The sequence below is a fragment of the Lytechinus pictus genome, chromosome 2 (assembly GCF_037042905.1).
Source record: "Lytechinus pictus isolate F3 Inbred chromosome 2, Lp3.0, whole genome shotgun sequence".
NCBI classification, from domain to species: Eukaryota; Metazoa; Echinodermata; class Echinoidea; order Temnopleuroida; family Toxopneustidae; genus Lytechinus; species Lytechinus pictus.
The window spans coordinates 15,430,997-15,449,528 of NC_087246.1; the positions used below are offsets into that span (position 1 = coordinate 15,430,997).

An 18,532-nucleotide genomic window follows, 5' to 3' on the forward strand; every position below is an offset into this window, starting at 1 on the left:
GTGAGCATTTCAATAATAATTAATGACATGACACAAAACAGGATAAACTGTAGGTTTCAGCTTTAAAATTTGTTTAATACATGTCATTGAAAAAAATAAAGCACATATCTTCAATGGGTATATATCAATCATGTAATTAGAAATAAAATCATATTCAGCTCATGATGACACTAATAAACTTGTCTTCTGATAAACACAGACAAGGAATTTTGCTAAAAATCTGAGCCATGTTTTAAAGCAGGGATTCTGCTACAGATCATAGCTAAATTCCATCATGTTTTATCAGAGAGTAAAACATGAGGATTAGTCATGAAATGTGACACGTGGGATTCCTGCATGGGAGTTTAGACAAATTCTTTTATTTAGTTATATGTGCCCATGCAAGTCTAAATATTTGTATTTGTATATCAGGAGTCTCAATACTAAATATCATTATCATTAGCAAATCACGCTAAATCAGTCATTCATATTGAACTTAATATAATAAATGAATAAAGAAATAGACAGAAAAATATTTTCCACCACTGGCAGTCCTAACTCATATGCATATCAAGCAATCTTTACAGTGGAAACTGCAACATTAAAAAAAACATTTGATTGGGACTTTAAACTTGTCTTTATTGTTGTATATCAGTTAAGTTACAATTAACCACTACAGGTCATGAAGAATTGGAATTCCCTTTATAATAACTGCAGGCTGCAGTATAAAGAGAAATTGAAGGGAAAAAGGGGGACTATTTCATAAAACTTGTTATAAAAGCAAATTCGAATGAACAATTTATATCTACTGAAATCATTCAATTTGATTGGCTGATAGTAGAGTTGTTATAGAAATTGTACATTTGTTATTATAATAAGTCGAAATGGGACCCATGTCTGTATTTTTTATACTATAGAGAATGTCTTTCTGGTGAATGGCTGAAATAGCCTGAATAAAAACCAATCTTTTGTTAGCCAGGTGGGCTGATATTTCCTGATGTAATTCTCTTTTTTTCTCTCTCTCTCAGTCTGGATATAACTTTATTTTATTAAATTAAACATCATGACTCCACTGAAATTTTTGTTGGCATGCTTTTCATGGTTATCCTGCTTACTATGTAGCATGACCTAATAATATATCATTCATGATCACTATATAGCGCATATTCAACCATCACGATAAGATATCAATCTATCAATCAAAATATAATGAGTTGAACCAAAATTATTAAAATTTAATCAAACTGGGATTTAAAAAATATGTTAAACGTATTCTGTCATTCATAAATTACTGATAAAGAATGGAAGGTGAAGATCAATAGTGATTAATCAATTCGAATTAAGTTCAATACCTTACAAGTCTGGGCCCTACTACAGTCATTTAGGCACATATATTTACCTTCATCAGAGGAACATAATCTGCACACACAGGTCAACATATTGCAATCCCTCTAAAAAGGTGGATATAGAGCCAGTTCCTGATTGCAGGTCCTTGAAAGGGGGAGTCACCTTCCCATGAAAATACGAGTTTGAATTGTGCTCAGGATTTGTGCTTTCCTGGACATAATCATGAAGATCACGTTGGTTATTTATAATATAGTCTTCTAATAAAAAGAAAAGTGGTTCTTGTCACTTTTTTCTTTATTATTATTATTTGTAAATTTTTATGATTTTATTTGATTTGAAAAAAAATAGCAGATATAATTGAACCAAAAAAAAATATTTCAAACTACAGTCCGACCTCTCTTATCCGGCCTCCCCTTATCCGGATCTCTCTATTATCCGGACGCACTCTTGCCGAGATTTTTTTTTTTCAATCCAATCTATCATGTGAGGAAATGAGATTTCAATCTAAACTCAATCCTATGCGCAAACTCTCTTTGATTACATATATTTTCCAATATAGTCTACCTACAACAACAATATTTTTAATGAAAAATTCTTCCCCAAATCACCGAAAGGACTTAGACAGTAAATCAGGGCACATCGCAAATATTTCAGCACGTTTTCTTTTTGTTTCCCGGGAAAATCAACGCATGTCTCGCTAGCTAACGTTAGGCCTCAATACGGACAGCGCCATCTATCATGTTTGAGCCTACAGTCAGTATAACAATGGCCGACATTGCGAAGCTGCGATACCCGCTGCGATGATCTAATTGTAAAACTTAGTTTTCATTGAGTCTCTCTCTTTCGTGGTATGCTCGATGTATACCTCAATCATTTTAGCAGGTAAATTATCCAACAGTTTTGGCCATCGACCGATATAATTTCCGTAAAAAATACCGCCTATAATTTGCACTGACACTGCAGTGAATACTGTCTGTATGCCCAATACAATAGATAACATGTAGCTACCGCCGTTGGGCCGGGGAGGCAGTAGCTTCGTGTATTTAATATTGGGTCTCCCAGATCCGGATAAATCCCTTATCCGGATTGGTGCTGGTCCCAACGTGTCCGGATAAGAGAGGTCGGACTGTATATTAAGAAGTCAATGTTACGTAAATTCAAACCCAGGTGGGGGCTTGCACTTTTGAACATTGACCACAGGCTGTTGGTCGAATCCAGGAGGTGGCCGGACACTGCGTTCCTCTTCTTTCTTGCTTGCGCTTCCTGCCTTCAAACCAGCTTCCTCTACTCTCCTTTGGTAACCGTCAAGTTCCTTCCGTACTCCACCTGACCCTGCTCTATCAGCACCCCTCCCCATGTCTTGTGCAGAACCACCCCTCCGTGCCCCTCCCCTTGCACTACCATGGCCTCTCCCTGTTCTCCCTCCCCTCTCCTTATATCCAGACCTTGGATCCTCACCCTGTCTTTCAACAGAATCCTCTCTTAGGGAGCCTCCATCTGAATGATCAGATCTGGCAGGCCTCCTACGATTTTGACCATGATCAGATCTATGACCATCTTTCCTATGATCATAATTTCTATGATGGTAATTATTTCTGTGTTCCCTGTTTCTTATTGCTTTCATGTCATTGCCACTTTGGTTTTCTTTCCTTTGAGTATCCTTCCCTGTACTTGTCCTTTCTTGTTCAATCTCAACATCCTTTAATTTCTTTGTTTCTGCTTCTGATGATACCTTTGTTTCTCCTTCCTCCCCAGCTACATCTCTCTTCTTAAGTAAGTCTTTCTCATCAACACCCTCAAGATGGCCCTCCATAGTCTCTTTGGATTCAGAGGCTGATGGTGCCTGTCCTCCACTGTTTCTCTTCTCAAACTTGCTCCTCAGTTGATCACCAATCTCCTCTTCCTTCTGTTTTATGACTTTGTCACTATCTTCTTTTGATTCATTTGACTGTTTTACCTTGGATGTCCACCTCTCCCCTCTCCTTTCACCTTCTTTCTGTCCATTATTCCCTCTTCTTTCCACTTGTCTATCTCTATCACCAGTCCTTCTTTGATCAGATTTCTGATGACCTCTACTTGATCCTGGCCTCTCATCCCTCCCGGAATGTCGCGGTCCTCTCGGATGTGACCTATGATGACCCCTTCCCTCACCAAGACCTCTTGAGCCCTGGTGATGACTGTCATGTCCTCCTCGTCGACTATGATGTTTGTTATGGACAAAAACAGGTTTTCCATCTCTGGGCTTTGTCTCAGGGTGTGATGCAGCAGACTTGGAGTTGTCTTGGGATGTCTTTGCAACAATTGCAGCTGTTGCAGAAGGTGATGAACTCCTGAGTTGCTGGGAAACCATATCATCTATTGACACATTAGGAACCTAAACACAAGGTTGTGAACCAAAGAAAATATCATTTAACAACTACATCAACATTTCCTGTAAATCAAGTGTAACTGATTATCTTAAAGACCATGGTTAACGAAAAAGGTCTTATCTTTAAAAAATCTGAACTTTGATGTGTGTTGTATTTAATATACACCCAAGGAGGAAATGGAAATCAAATTCATGCAGATATTTTCAAGATATCTGTGACTGAATCATTTAATTTATCAGACAATTTGTCACACTATGCCTTAAAACTAAAGAAAATATTGACCTCGGTCATGTGACCTGAAACTCACATAGGATGTTCAGGGATATTTAATTGCTCTTATGTCTAATTTTCATAAACTAGATCCATAAAAATGTAAAGTTACGATGACAGTTCCACAAGTACCCCCAACATGGCCAAAGTTCGTTGACCCTTAGTGACCTTTGACCTTGGTCATGTGACCTCAAATCGGGCAGAATCTTCAGTGATACACTACTACCCTTCCATCAAAGTTTCAAGAACTAGGTTCATATACTTTCTAAGTTATGACAACATTTCAAAAATTAACCTTGGTTGAGATTTCGATACTGATTCCCCCAACATGGTCTAAGTTCATTGACAATACATGACCTTTGACATTGGTCATGTGACCAGAAACTCAGGCTTTCTAAGTTATGATGACATTTCAAAAACTTAACCTTGGTTAAGATTTCAATGTTGATGACGCCCCCACCGTCGTCGGAAAAGCAACGCCTATAGTCTCGCTCTGCTATGCAGGCAAGACAAAAATATTGGTGAATGTTTGAGGAAAATCCATTAAAGATTAAGAAAGTTATAAGGATTTTAAGTTTGGGATTTATGATGTCATAAACGAGCAGCTGCCCCATATGTTATGTTAAATAAAATGCAAAAATTGAACTTTTTAGTGGTCCGTGATGACTTATTTTTAATTTTCTTTCTAGGAGCAGGTGTGAAATGATTTGTGTATTGATATACTGAAGGAACAATAAAAACCATTTTCAATCTTCTGATAAAATGACAATTGATTGATTTGTTACCAAAAGATATGTAGGAGAGCAGCTCGCACATGACATCACAAATCAAATAATTAAAATTCTAAAAAAATTCATAATCTTTAATGGATTTCCTCGAACCTTTGCCAATATTTTCTCCTTTTTTTCTGCTATTTTGACAAATTAATTTTTTTGTCAGGGTGATCTTACCCTTTAAAACAACTCTAAAAAAATTAAAACTGCAATGAAGCAGTAACATACTCTTTACATTGTGTAGCATTGGTTACACAAAAGGAGGGTTGAACCCCTAAATACAATTCTAAAATAAATTGTTGGTATTATGCCCATTATCCTGATTGGGAATAATCCTACATATAAATCACATACAAAAAAAGAAACAGGGAGGGCATTGAAATCTGGACATTTATTTGAATATAATGACTCTGAATTTCCGATAGTACCATAAAATATACAATGTTCCTGGCATATTGACAAGGTAAATGTTAAATCGTATCACTAATAATACAGAAACTGTCATTGGGCACTTGGAACTTACATGTCTAATGCTGATAAGATGTTTATTGCTTTCTGCCTCTATATCAATTTGGCCTCCCTTTGCTTTCTGGCGATCGAACCCGACTTTCATCTCCTCTTGCCACTGGCGCAACTCTGGTGTCATTTCAATATCAGGACAATCATCATAGTTTGGTTCTGGAGCATCCTGCAGCTTCTCTAGGAGTGTGTCTTCAAGGGCTTCTCTGCAGACAGGGCATTTGGGCTGTAAAGATGTAAGATTAGGGGTGATGATTAAGCCATGATCACTGAACAACCAGAAAGAAACTAGACATTTTTTTTAAATCCATGGGCCCCATGCCTATAGCAAGGAAATCAATATGCATAATGTAATATAATATAATATAATATAATATAATATAATATAATATAATATAATATAATATAATATAATATAATATAATATAATATAATATAATATAATATAATATAATATAATATAATATAATATAATATAATATAATATAATATAATATAATATAATATATAATGAGCTGCTACCATACATCTGAATTAACATAAATTGCTCAGAATAAGACCATAATCTAATAAATATGAGTATGTAAAGCTTACCTCTTCTTCCTCATTTTCCACTGAATGTTGAAGGAGCTTAGCAAGGCAAAAATTGTGAAAGTAGTGGTAGCATGAAGTCTTGGTGAAGACTTCACTTTCCTTTACAAAATAAGACAAAAAAATAAACAGTTATACACCTCCTGGTTAGTATTGAAATGAGGAACCCAATGACATCACCCACTCACTATTTCTTTTTTATATTTACAATATGAAATATTTAACTTTCTTCTCATTACAAATGTAAATGTTTGGTTCCTCCCGGAAAATGTGTAATTGCAATTTTTGTTACCTAATGTGATTTAATGAATTTCCCTATAGTCAAATCAGAAATAAAATATAAATAAATATTGTATAATTCACACATAAAATACAAAAGAAATAGTGAGTGAATGACATTGGGCCGTATGCATAAAGACAAGCAATTGCTTATAAGCAAATGCTTTAAGCAAAAGCAAGAGCTGGTCAAGCAAAAGGGCAAGTTCAAGCAATTGCTTAAATTCGTATGCACAAGCTTTTGCTTGTGCTGAAACCTTTTGCTTGCACTGCCTAAGCAATTGCTTATGTGTTGGACAAAGGATCGTTACGGTTGTGCGAACATCGCACAGTAGGACAACGACGCTTCATTCCCGACCTGGCAAAAGTATTTTTTATTACGCAAATAGGGGGAAAACAGCGCAGAGCATCAGGGGGGTTTCTGTGTAGATCGATGGACAAAAATTGCCGTAAAAAGTCTAAAATAACAGGAATTTGATTAGATATGAAATCACAACATAACCTCTGGAATATGGAGCTTGAAACGGTATGAAAATTTAATCCTTAAACGAGAATGCCATGAGTAAGCAAGAGCTCAAGCTGGTCTGGAGGTGCTTGAAAAAATGCAAGCAATTGCTTATAAGAACAAGCAAAAGGTTCGTTTTATGCATACGTTTTTAAGCAATTGCTTGATCTTTAAGCAATTGCTTGCGGACATCAAGCAATTGCTTGTGCTTGCTAGCAAAAGCATTTGCTTGCAAGCAATTGCTTATGTTTATGCATACGGATTCAAGTAAAAGGCTAGCACAAGCAATTGCTACTTTTTATGCATACGGCCCATTATCTAGTTTCTCTGTGATGTGTATATAATTGTTTTGTGAAAAATAAAATGTCTAACTTTCTTATTTTACATTGGATTTTAATGAAATTTGCAGCATCATGCATTTGCAATTTCCTCTTTTTATCCAAATTCAACTTTTTGTTTGGGTGGACTTGCCCCCTTAACATTGATAGAGTAGAGTGTAGATTTATGTTTTGACAATGGACATCTAATCCATTCTCAAAATAGTAAGTGAGATTGCTAGAGTATTACAAGGGGTGTATTACATAAATGGATGTGCTCAATATTTACAAATGATTTTAACTTTTTATACATGGTTTGCATAGACTTACAGTTCTGCTTAATTCTACAAATGATTGCATTTTTTATGCTACAGAGCCAAGGTATGGGACTACATTTATGACTAATCTTACCTCAAATTGGCACTGACATATGGTACAAGGCAAGCTAGGTGAGTTATTCTCAGTCAAGGAATCTTTAGCAGTCTGCAAAGAAGATAGAATGAAATCAGTCAAAGTTTCATAGCTTTTGTAATTCAAATCATCGAGATATTGTTTTCCAAGAACAATAATAATTACAATAAAGTTTTTCACCTCATCGACTTGGGAAAGAAGATCAGGGGGTGATCTTTTATGCTTTTCACACTGCACTTTTTTTCCTTAACCCCGGGAAATTGGTGGGGCTAAGGAGGGGTCTTAGCCCCACCAATTTCCCGGGGTTAAGCTTAGCCCACTTCGTTTTCACACTACGTTTTAGCAAAGTGAACTAGCACGGTAAATAGTACGGTACTATCTGGCCCTGCAAAAAAGCAGGGTTAGCCGGCTTATTGTGGTGCTAGCACCACAATTGCGGTGCTTAGAGATGCAGTGTGAAAACGAAACAGGGCTAAGGAAAGTGGGGCTAAGCATAAGCCAATCACGGAAGTCGAATTGCACGTTAATCACGCTCTGTATGGTAAAATCATCAATATTCATGAGCTGAGGGATAGTCCGGGGTTAAGGCATTATCCCCGGCTGAGCAGATAGTATAAGGTAAAGAAAGACAGTGTAAATCGAAAAAAAGATAGTATGGGGTTAAGGATAGTCTGGGGTGAAGGATAGTATGGGGTTAAGGATAGTATGGGGTTAAGGAAATGCAGTGTGAAAAGCATATAAGGTGACTAAAATCATACTTGATTTCCCATTTATGAATGGTGTGCATTGGTCAGATCATGGTCAGTGGTCATGCTAATGCATATTCATCTATGAGATAACATGTTTAAAAATCCACATTCCTTTATATTGATCAATTTTAATGTTAAATAAAGTGATAAATTACAACAAGAGCTTGGTTATATTTACCTGTATAAGATCGTACATCATCTCATTTCCTCTCTTCTCTTCAGCAAGTGTCTTCAAATCTCCTGATATCCTGCATACAACATACAAAGAATACAGACAACCTCACTTAAGTTCGACTTGTATTGAAACTGAAATTTTGCAGAAGTCAAAATGATTCATGATCAGGGGGAGACAGTAATATCCATTCTTCTGGGGATTTATTAGCAATTCTTTACATCTTTTATTATCACCCCCAGAAGCCAACGCAGTTCAGCAGAACAACCACTTGTAAAGAGACTGAAGTTTTTTGTCTAGATCAGTGGCACTGTGGCAGATCCAGGATTTATTACGGTAATATGACACAGTAATTCCCCAAATCTTACTACCCAAAAGAACTTTACCATATATATAGAAAGGCCATACATTTACAATATTCCTAAGTCTACATATTAATCCAGTGAGAAAGGAATGAAATATAGGGAACAACATACAAAGGAATGAAATATACGGAGCAACATACAAAATAATTTTAGGAAAAACATACAGGGATAAAAGGACAAAAAAATATACAAAATAAAACCAAAACCAAAACTGTAACATGAATCAGCAACAATTACAAGAACAAAATAAACACAAACAATAAAAAAAATGAAAATAAAAACAATATTATTTTTAAAGCTGGACTGACCTTTCAATTTCATCCTCTGACAACCCCCTAGGGTTTCTGAATTGGAAGTTTGCAGGAACATCAGGGTACTATGAACAAGATTACACAGAGAGATGGTGTATTATAAGCATTCAAAGGGTATGTCAACCAAAACAGTAAGTTTACTTTCTTTTATAAAACCATAGAAATGAGAGAGAAGGTAAAATTAACAATATTCTTGCAAAAATCCAACAAGGATAATGTTATATAGATAATAGTTATAGAGTATTCTTCTCTTCATGTCATCACTTTCAAGCTGCTCTTCCACTTATGAAATATTCATCCATAAGAAATTGGCAATTGACAGAATTTTTTTTTTTTGTTCATGGTTATACCTATGTAAATATGATCCATTATAAAAATCTTACCTCAGATGTTACTAAAATGACAAGGGAAAGACACACAAACTGAGCATCCTTGTTCCCAGCTGTAGCAGGGTGGATGGTAATACATACTTCTGCAGAATTAGGTCTAAGTAAAATAATGATGAAATTCAAACATCAATATAAATATAAGGATAATAAATAATATCAATGATAATAATAATGGAGAATAGGAAGAAGAAAAGGAATTTTTCAATCACTACACACTGATCATTTTTTGTAAATTTCATTAAAACAAACAACCACAAAAGTGTTCAATTTCTGATATGCTTATAAAGCACTCTAACTTAAGTGCACTGTATACCAAACTGCACTGAACAGGATACCTAATTGAATAGAAGTTAAATAAATGAAAATCAAAAATTCAAAATATACAAAGAATGTTCCTACACAAAAGTGAAAAAACAACATATAATCATGAAAATCAAATATATTTGCAAATATATTATCTTATGCTTCATCAACCACATTACAAAAAAATATATTAGAAAAGATACCTTTCATAAGACATTTGGTTTATCCCTTTAGAATGTCAAAAGGTAAAATCTTAACATATTTTTGTCAATCATCAAGATGCATCATGCATATACTTTAGAAATTTGTACTCACTTTTTGTTGTAAACTATTTCCTCTTCACATATTTCTTGCAGTACCTCTAGTTCAGTCAGGAATGTACTAGATAGATAAAAAAATATAAGGAGGTAAAAACATCTAGTGCAAAATAAAGTCAAAATGGATCATTTCATTCTCAATACCACCATATGACAGAGTATAAATGTTTTTTGTTTTTTTTTCTATTTTTGTTGCTGTAATTAGAGTCTACAGTAGGCCTACACTCAGTCTAGACTCAGTCAGAGATCAGTCAAGTTAAAAAGCTAGCCATTTATCAACATTCATTTTCAGACAAGCACTCTGCATTTAGCACAGTTATATGAACAAATTAACAGTGAACAATATCAACGTTTCATTGAATAAATAAAAGAAATTTTTTTTTTTTTTTCATTTTCATTCTGAAACAGTGATGGAGAGTGGCTGGAAGATGAAAAGGAAAATAATGAGAAGAGGAGGAGGAGAAAATACAGAATGATAAGTAGAGGGAGAAGAAGAAATAACCCAAAACAAGTGGAACGCCTCTGGCTGTCTCACCTGCATCACGCGATTCAATATTGCAGCAGTGCTTTGAAAACTACTATAAAATAATTATTCACAAAAAACACCATTCATATGATGATACAATAATACGTTCATTGACATTTGACCTTGATCATGTGACCTAAAAATTGTCAGTGATACTTGATTACCCCTATATCCACATTTTATACACTATATCTATAAACTTTGAAAGTTATGACAGCAATCCAATAATTACCTCTAAAATGGCCAAAGTTCAATGACCTTAAATAACCTTTGACGTTGGTCATGTGACCTGAAACTTGCATGAGATGTTCAGTGATACTTGATGACTCTTATGTCCAAGTTTTATGAACTATACCATATACTTACAGAGTTATGATGGTAATTCAATAAATACCCCCAACATGGCCAAAGTCCATTGACCTTTGACCTTGGTCATGTAACCTGAAACTCGCACAAGATGTTCAGTGATACTTGGTTACTCTTATGTCCACGTTTTATGAACTAGACCAATACACTTACAGATATATGATGGTAATTCAACAGATACCCCACATTGCCAAAGTAAGTTCATTGACCTTTGACCTTGGTCATGTGACCTGAAATTCGCACAGGATGTTCAGTGATACTCGATTACTCTTATGTCCAAGTTTTATGAACTAGACCAATAAACTTTCAAAGTTATGATGGTAATTCAACAAATACCCCCAATTTGGCCAAAGTTCATTGACCCTAAATGACCTTTGACCTTGGTCATGTGACTTGAAACTCAGGCAGAATGTTCAGTAATACTTGATTAACCTTATCATATGTCCAAGTTTCATGAACTAGGTCCATATATTTTCTGAGTTATGCTGTCATTTCAAAAACTTAACCTTTGGTTAAGATTTGGTGTTGGCGCCTATAGAAAATATTAAAAAAGATCAGACAAAATGGATAAGAATAGGAAAAAAACAAAAACAAAGAAAAGGGAAAAAGAAAAGAGAAAGATGAAGAAGAGTGACAAAGTCTACTAGATTTGATGAAGAAGAGTGACAAAGTCTAGATTTGATGAAGAAGAGTGACAAAGTCTAGATTTGATGAAGAAGAATAAAGAGAAAGAGAACTGCGCACATACATATGTATGATCTGATGAAGAAACTCAACTTCTCTTAAAGTGGAAGTCCACCCTGACAAAAAGTATATTGTAAAAATGACAGACAGAAAAAAATAATAAAAAATATTGGCGAAGGTTTGAGGAAAATCCATCAAAGAAAAAAAAAAAGTTGTTTAGAATAAATTATTTGATTTGTGACACCATATATGTGAGCAGCTTTCCTGCAATTGTATGGTTTAAAAAAATCAATGAAAAGTTAAAATGGTTTTTATTGTATGGTAGGGGGTCCTAAAGCTGCGCGGGTCCTAAAGCTACGCACTACTCATCGTGCATACAGTTTTTATGGCAAATGCGCACTCTGTGTGTGGAACTGTGACTGCAGAGTGACGAACGATTCCTATTCAATTTTTTCTACAGAGGCTGCAGTAAATCTCTAAATGCAGAGAAAACCAACAAGTTAAACTGTTTGGAATTTATGAGTTATATTCGCTTAAATTTCATTTTATCCTATAATAATATGAATATATTTTAGAAATTGAGGCACAGGAAATACTATTTTTTGCATGATAAATTGAGTGCGTAGCTTTAGGACCCCTTCTACATCGGGTGGCGAAATCAAGAGGTGTTCGGAAAACACGGCGGGATTTTCGTATTAGTGAGTTTTGCGATATTTTCTTCTTGGTTAATGATCTTTAGAATGTTTGCCACAAATTAGTGAAAGATATTTGTTGAAATATTAAAATTGGGATAGTTTTTGTTGTTTGAAAACAAAGTGCGTAGCTTTAGGTCCCCCCATCATACCTTCACTTCAGTAGTCTAGATCTATATCAACACTCAAAATGATTTTACACCCGATCCTAACACTTAACAGCAAATAACAAATAAGTCATCACGAACCATTAAAAAATGAAATCTATGCATTTTATATTACATCACATATGGGGCAGCTGCTCATTTATTACATCACAAATCAACAACTTTAAATTCTAATAACTTTCTTAATCTTTTAATGGATTTTCCTAAAATCCCTTCACCAATAAGGCAATATTTTAATATATTATAGATTAACAAATTTTATTAATTCAGTCAGCGTGCAGGGTGAAGTTAATTCCCATTTAGAAATCATGATTATGCCTTTTTATATTTAATTATGAATCAATCTATAATTTCTTATCAAGTCAAAAACATTAATTGTCAAGGCCGCAAATAAGCCATTCCTTTGGCCTTTTTGCTTGCGCAACATAGATCAGGCCCCTACAATATTTTTAATTTGTGGGACCGTAAGACACCAAATTTCACAATCGTCTGACTATCATCATTGAGATTGAGATTGGGTCATTTGTTTACTGAGCATGCCGGTAATCTCGTAATATCACATTCATATTCAATACATCAGTTTTTGAAAGCTAGAATTATTGTAACTTTGATTAACCAAACCACATTGATACCAAGAATAAATAGTTACCTTCCATCTGCATATAGCGAGTTGCAACTTTCATTCATTCCGGTCAGACAGGCAGATTCCATTTTGAATTGCGCAAGAATCAATCAGCCAGAAATAATCTCATCGATCCTTTCTCAAGCCGCGCCAGCCAGCGCAGGCCAGGCGGTAGGCGCAGGCCGCGCCGCGCCGGCCGGCCAGGCGCACAGCTATAGGGCAGAGGCTGACACTGTACAGAGATCCAGACAGACAGTATGATTGAAGGAGCCGAACTTCTACTAGGCAACAGGTACGGTATGTCCATAATGAGATCGAGATCGGGCTTGAGTCGAGATCATCTTAAATTTGGGAATGTATTGTTATATAAATGTAAAGACGTTCAAATAAAAATTCTAGGATTTTATTTTGTCCACCCTAAATTGTTGGGCATGATGACTGATGACGATGTTGAGCTTAATCACTTGGCCGTGGGCTGGCGCTGGCTTGCCTTGCATTGAGAAGTTGAGTTTAAAACATTGTTCTACTTTGACCTTTGTAGACGTCTAACTTTTTACTGTAATTATATTAAAATTAAAGTAAGTTTAAAGTTAAGTACTAAATCAGTATGACACTAAATCAGATGATACATATGCATGGCTTTGATGATCAATGTAAAATGTTGATGATCATTGTGAAATGTTGATGATGATGATTGATGATGGTGGTGGTGGTGGTGATGATCGATGATGATGGTGGTGCATGTCGGATGATGATGATGATTGATGATGGTGGTGGTGGTGATGATTAGGATGATGATGATGATGATGATAGTGGTGATGTCAGATGATGATGATGATAATCTCATCAATTGTAGGAATCTTCTGGGGAGCATCGTTTTGGGGGGATCAGGGCACCTGCCCATGCACACTGGCTATATGTGCTTTAAATCCCCCTTAATACAAAAGAATATAAATTGAGGAGCCAATGCGGATGATATTCTGATCAGCTCACTAATACATGAAGGACATAGACTCTAGTTTAAAATATATTGCTCCTTTAAATGTCATAACTTTTTTTCTATTCTGATTTTGACAGGAATGGCACTAGTACTAGTAGGAGTTTTATGGGAGCAAAACAACCTATATAGATTATGTAATTTTTTCCACTTTAATCATAATGGTACTATATCTATGACTCGGACCTATTTTTTCAATTATGTTTTCTCTCTTTCTTTTTCTTCCTCTTTTTTGACTTGATCTCTTTTTTTTCAGTACTTGGAAAATCATGGAGGTGGTCACTCACTATAGCCTATCCACCTGTGACTCCACCCCTGTATTTTGATTTTTAAAAAATTGCAGTGATTTTTTTTCAGATCATTTTATTATTGCTTGGAGTACCCCTTTACAAATGTTTGCTCTTTTATTATCTTTTCCTCAACATTCAAGAGAAAGTTTACTTCTGGTAAAAAAATTAATATATGGGAAAAAATTGAAGAGGTCAGGAAAAATAGTTTATAAATATAATGCACATGAAACTGATGCTTGATGTTCAAAACTCACCAAGAAAGATGAATTGCAAGTAACATAAGTTTGATCGGTAGCCCGGAAGGGTTTTTCCTTTATGTTTCTCTCACTTTTGAAATTGTACAAAACCTAAAAGTTGTATTTTCTAGACCCCTTGTTTTGAGATCAGACATACCTGTAACCCTATGTTTGAATACTCCACTGGTCAGCTTAATGGTTCAATAAGTGCTAGGAGCTAATGAGTTTCAATTCCTGTCTCATTTTTATCATGTACAGGTAAAGCTGTTAGTAACTGTGATACTTCCTTCCTGTTTCATACTGTTTGATATCTGGCAGAAGATCAACCATGTCAATTGTGACTGTGCAGCTTGGGCAATGTGGAAATCAGATTGGACTCTCATTTTTCGAGACCCTTATGTCCGACATTGTTGGCATGAAAGTGAATCACAATCCAGATTATAAAGATGAATGTCTTGAGAGGTTCTTCCATCAATCACCTGATAATAGATCCTCAAAGATTTCACCCTCAGCCAGAGCTGTCATGGTTGATATGGAAAGCAAAGTCATACAGAACACTGTTGTTACAGCCAAGCAGTCGGCTACCTGGCAGTATCCAGACAAGCAGCAGTTCTGCAGGAAGCGCGGGGCAGGAAATAATTGGGCAGATGGTTTCTACGGTCACGGATCTGCTGTTGAGGAACAAGTTCTGGAGATGGTCCAGCGGGAGGTGGAGAAGTGCGACAGGTTTGGTGGCTTCTTGAGTTTGATGAGTGTAGCCGGTGGAACAGGATCTGGTGTAGGAACACGCATCACGCAATGTCTGAAAGACCGTTATCCACAAGCCTTGCTGGTGAACCAACTGGTGTGGCCACATTGCAGTGGGGAGGTCATCCTGCAGAACTACAATGCTGTCTTGTCACTGGCTCATCTTTATGAATGTGCTGATGCCATCAACATCATCCACAATGACCACATGCGGAAGATCTGCTCCAGCTTCAGCAGCACTGGAAACTCAAGCAGTGGGGTATCATTCACCGATATGAATAGACTCATCGCAGAGCACATGGCGCTATGGCTCCAACCTAGCCGCTGCACTGGCAGATCATCTACACTGTGTGACCTGATGGAAACTCTAGTTTCACACCCGGACTATAAGCTACTAACTATGTATTGTGTTCCACAGATCTCGGAAGCATCCCTTCCATACAGTACATTTGCTTGGCCTGGTCTTATGAAACGTCTCCATCAAATGGTTGTCAATGCATCAGTCATGGAAGAAGGTATGCATACTGTCATTTGTCTGACTACTAATTAATACCAAAAATGCCAAAACATTTATGGGCAATTCCATGAAATAATCAACAGCCTCAAGCAAGAATCTTCCTCAGCATCTTTTTTTCCTAATAATCTAAATTCTTCATAGAATAATATAAGGAGTTTCAGACAACAAACTTATCTCCAACTTTATAAGTGAGCAATGAAATCCAGACATTATCCTCACTACTCTTATCCAACCCAAACATGGTTCGAGAGATATGGTCATTTCTAATTCCAATAGCTGAAGAAAATATAGTTCTTGTGAACAATGTTTTACAGTTATAAATGGAAGATGATTGATCAATTTCTTTTTATATTACAACCAGTGAAAATAAAAATTCCTGAATATGCATTATGGTGCAACCCAACTAGTAATTAAATTGTACAAATTTCAAAAGATTAATTGCTAATTTACAAGTCTGACTGACTTGTGTGAAATAGAGATTTTCATTACGATTTTGAGAAAGATCTTACAATTTTTGTTTTCAGGTCTCAACTGGCAAGTGAAACCTGGTTCAGAACAGAGCAACAAGTGCATCAGCAATTACCTCATCCTTCGAGGAAAGGACTCCAATACGGTTGATGTATCTCAGTTAAAGAATAGTGCCCTCTATATTGACTGGATCCCTCCAGATTATACCTTCACATGTTCCCATCAGTCAAGACAGTATAGAGGATATGAGAAATCAGCCTGTCTGATGAGCAATGGAAAGACTCCGGTTGGAAGCTTGGACATGATTGTGAGGAAAGCATGGGATATGTTTGCCATGAGGGCCTATGTTCATTGGTATGTCAGGCATGGCATGGAAGAAGAAAAGTTCATTGACTGCTTTGCAAGCTTGGAGCAAGTTCTTGATAACTACAAGCAGCTATGAAGCAAGTTCGAAGCTCACCAAAATGATCAGTTTTGAGTGCCTTTTTGAAAAAAAAATCATAACTTGAGTACTTTATGGTTAATATGAATGTTATATCTGGGCAGTATTCTGTTTGTTTGTTTTTCTTTTCTCTCACTTTAATTGGCATAGTTATCAGAAATGAGGTACACCATAAGCCAATTCATAGTTAGCTGAGCTCATGATCAACTTTTTCTCAAATGACCTTTCCCGTTGTATAAGGATGCACACTTTCAAATGAAGATGTTGCATAAGCTTTCCCCGATGTGCATCCTGTAGTATTCATAATCTAAAAAAGGAAAGACAAGGCATATAGACCAAGTGACTAGAAAAATATGTCAGTGATCAAAATTGTCCGCTTTTAGCAATATTTTGGACTACTGTCAATAGCAATGATATTGTACACTTTGTTACTCTTCAGCTTTGATGTAATGAAAAAAAAAAATTAAAGGGATACATTAATAATCATCAAATTACAGATGCTTTTGTAAGTGAATTTTAAAACCACATTGAGGGTTTATTTCGATTTTACTACTCATGCTCTTGTACAACTGCAAAAAACCTCATTGGCTTGATATCACACATTTATGACTTACTTTCTGGTCCATGGGTGCGAATTAAAGCACTTGAACTAATCACAAGTGCACCTCAAAATTTGTTATTACTGTTACAAAATAATGAAGATAGGATTTAAAAGAATGAGATAATTTTCAGAATTTCAGCTGAGAGTCCTATCTTTCAAGTAGTGGTGATTAATCTGATCAATCCCAACTACAGGTATAGAAAGCACACTGCAAAATTGGATGAAACCAATCAATGGCATTCTCTGTTTCCAAAGAAATTATGGTCTATATGAAGAATTATTGAATTTATGGATATATATGGTTGATATTAATCAGATCAACCACAACTCTTTGTACCTTGGGACCCTGTAAGTTTTAAAACATGAAGTGTGGGCAGTTTCATAGAGCTCTTTCATTCAAGACTGAATTATGATATAATGAATTAGGGCCAACTAATTTGGAATCTCAATCATTCTATTGATTTAAGTTGAAATTCACACGTTTTTTTAGCATTCTTACTGTCAATGCAAATATTATATATATAGTTCAGAGTGCATTATTTGAAGCCTTTTGGAATTGTTTTCAAATAAGTCAAATTTGAGGAATTGTCAGAACTTTTGAGCTGATTTTCTAAATGACTATTCCAGGTATTTTAAAATTTATGCATAAATTTACAAATATATGAAACACTTAGTTCTATGAATCCGTCCAGCTGAATTTACTCTGTTGCACAAAATACAGACTGTGAATATCACAGTATAAAAAAGTAAACCTTGTTATTTCTATTTCTGTTAGGCCTGTGCAGTAAAGGTACAAGTATGAGAGATACAGAGAGCATTTGGTTGGGAATGGGGAGGATAAAAATATATGCAGAATAGAGGTCGAGTGTGGTGAGCAATGAGTGCAACAAGTGAAAAGGGGTAAATGACACCCTTCCTCAATTACCTGGTTACATAAGGTGAGAACAAGTCTTGGAGGTGTAATTGAAGAGAAGACACTGATGAACCCACATGTTCATCTTTTCTCTTGCTGTATTTTGTTTTTTTGTTGATTCTTTCCAGACATCTCTTTCTTCTGCTTAATCTATTCCACCCCTATATTGCTTTTTTCCCTCCCCATATCTGTTCTGCTTTTTTCTCTTCTATTTCTCTATTTCTACATTATCTTTATCCATTTTTGTTTTTTCCTCTCTCTTTCCCTCTAATCCCACCCTCTCTCTCCCCCTTTCTATCCT

The 18,532-nt window shown here is 35.7% G+C and overlaps 2 protein-coding genes across 8 annotated transcripts; one reads left to right on the forward strand and one right to left on the reverse strand.

The window, feature by feature from the left end:
• Positions 1-90: 90 nt before the first annotated feature.
• LOC129254724 (E3 ubiquitin-protein ligase RNF25-like) lies at positions 91-13,540 on the reverse strand. 4 transcript variants are annotated; one of them, XM_064110772.1, is made up of 10 exons: positions 13,048-13,540; positions 9,962-10,027; positions 9,338-9,440; positions 8,952-9,019; positions 8,285-8,354; positions 7,358-7,429; positions 5,852-5,950; positions 5,262-5,483; positions 2,772-3,700; positions 91-1,720 (listed from the first exon to the last, which is right to left on the reverse strand). In XM_064110772.1, exons 1-10 carry the CDS (start codon positions 13,107-13,109, stop codon positions 1,630-1,632), a joined length of 1,782 nt encoding a protein of 593 aa, XP_063966842.1. In that variant the 5' UTR covers positions 13,110-13,540; the 3' UTR covers positions 91-1,629. The 4 variants fall into 4 exon arrangements, with proteins under 4 accessions (XP_063966842.1, XP_063966848.1, XP_063966836.1 ...); XM_064110778.1 differs by having other exon boundaries at positions 91-1,734; positions 13,048-13,518; XM_064110766.1 differs by having other exon boundaries at positions 2,653-3,700; positions 13,048-13,518.
• LOC129254725 (tubulin delta chain-like) lies at positions 8,521-18,311 on the forward strand. Of its 4 annotated transcripts, none has more exons than XM_064110804.1 (3): positions 8,521-8,614; positions 14,802-15,805; positions 16,332-18,059. In XM_064110804.1, exons 2-3 carry the CDS (start codon positions 14,872-14,874, stop codon positions 16,715-16,717), a joined length of 1,320 nt encoding a protein of 439 aa, XP_063966874.1. In that variant the 5' UTR covers positions 8,521-8,614; positions 14,802-14,871; the 3' UTR covers positions 16,718-18,059. The 4 variants fall into 4 exon arrangements, with proteins under 4 accessions (XP_063966874.1, XP_054749212.2, XP_063966872.1 ...); XM_054893237.2 differs by lacking the exon at positions 8,521-8,614 and adding an exon at positions 12,817-13,312 and having other exon boundaries at positions 16,332-18,311; XM_064110802.1 differs by lacking the exon at positions 8,521-8,614 and adding an exon at positions 12,867-12,940.
• Positions 18,312-18,532: the final 221 nt, after the last annotated feature.

Bases quoted from the DNA above. Each gene is read 5' to 3' on its own strand.
- LOC129254724 (XM_054893236.2), bottom strand. From the start codon at position 13,109: ATGGAATCTGCCTGTCTGACCGGAATGAATGAAAGTTGCAACTCGCTA. The intron at 9,020-9,337 runs GTAAGATTTTTA...TCTTGTTCATAG, and splicing joins TCATTTTAGTAACATCTGAG to TACCCTGATGTTCCTGCAAA. The intron at 5,951-7,357 runs GTAAGATTAGTC...TATTTTGTAAAG, and splicing joins TATGTCAGTGCCAATTTGAG to GAAAGTGAAGTCTTCACCAA.
- LOC129254725 (XM_064110786.1), top strand. From the start codon at position 13,278: ATGATTGAAGGAGCCGAACTTCTACTAGGCAACAG. The intron at 13,313-14,861 runs GTACGGTATGTC...GATATCTGGCAG, and splicing joins GAACTTCTACTAGGCAACAG to AAGATCAACCATGTCAATTG. The intron at 15,806-16,331 runs GTATGCATACTG...TTTTGTTTTCAG, and splicing joins TGCATCAGTCATGGAAGAAG to GTCTCAACTGGCAAGTGAAA.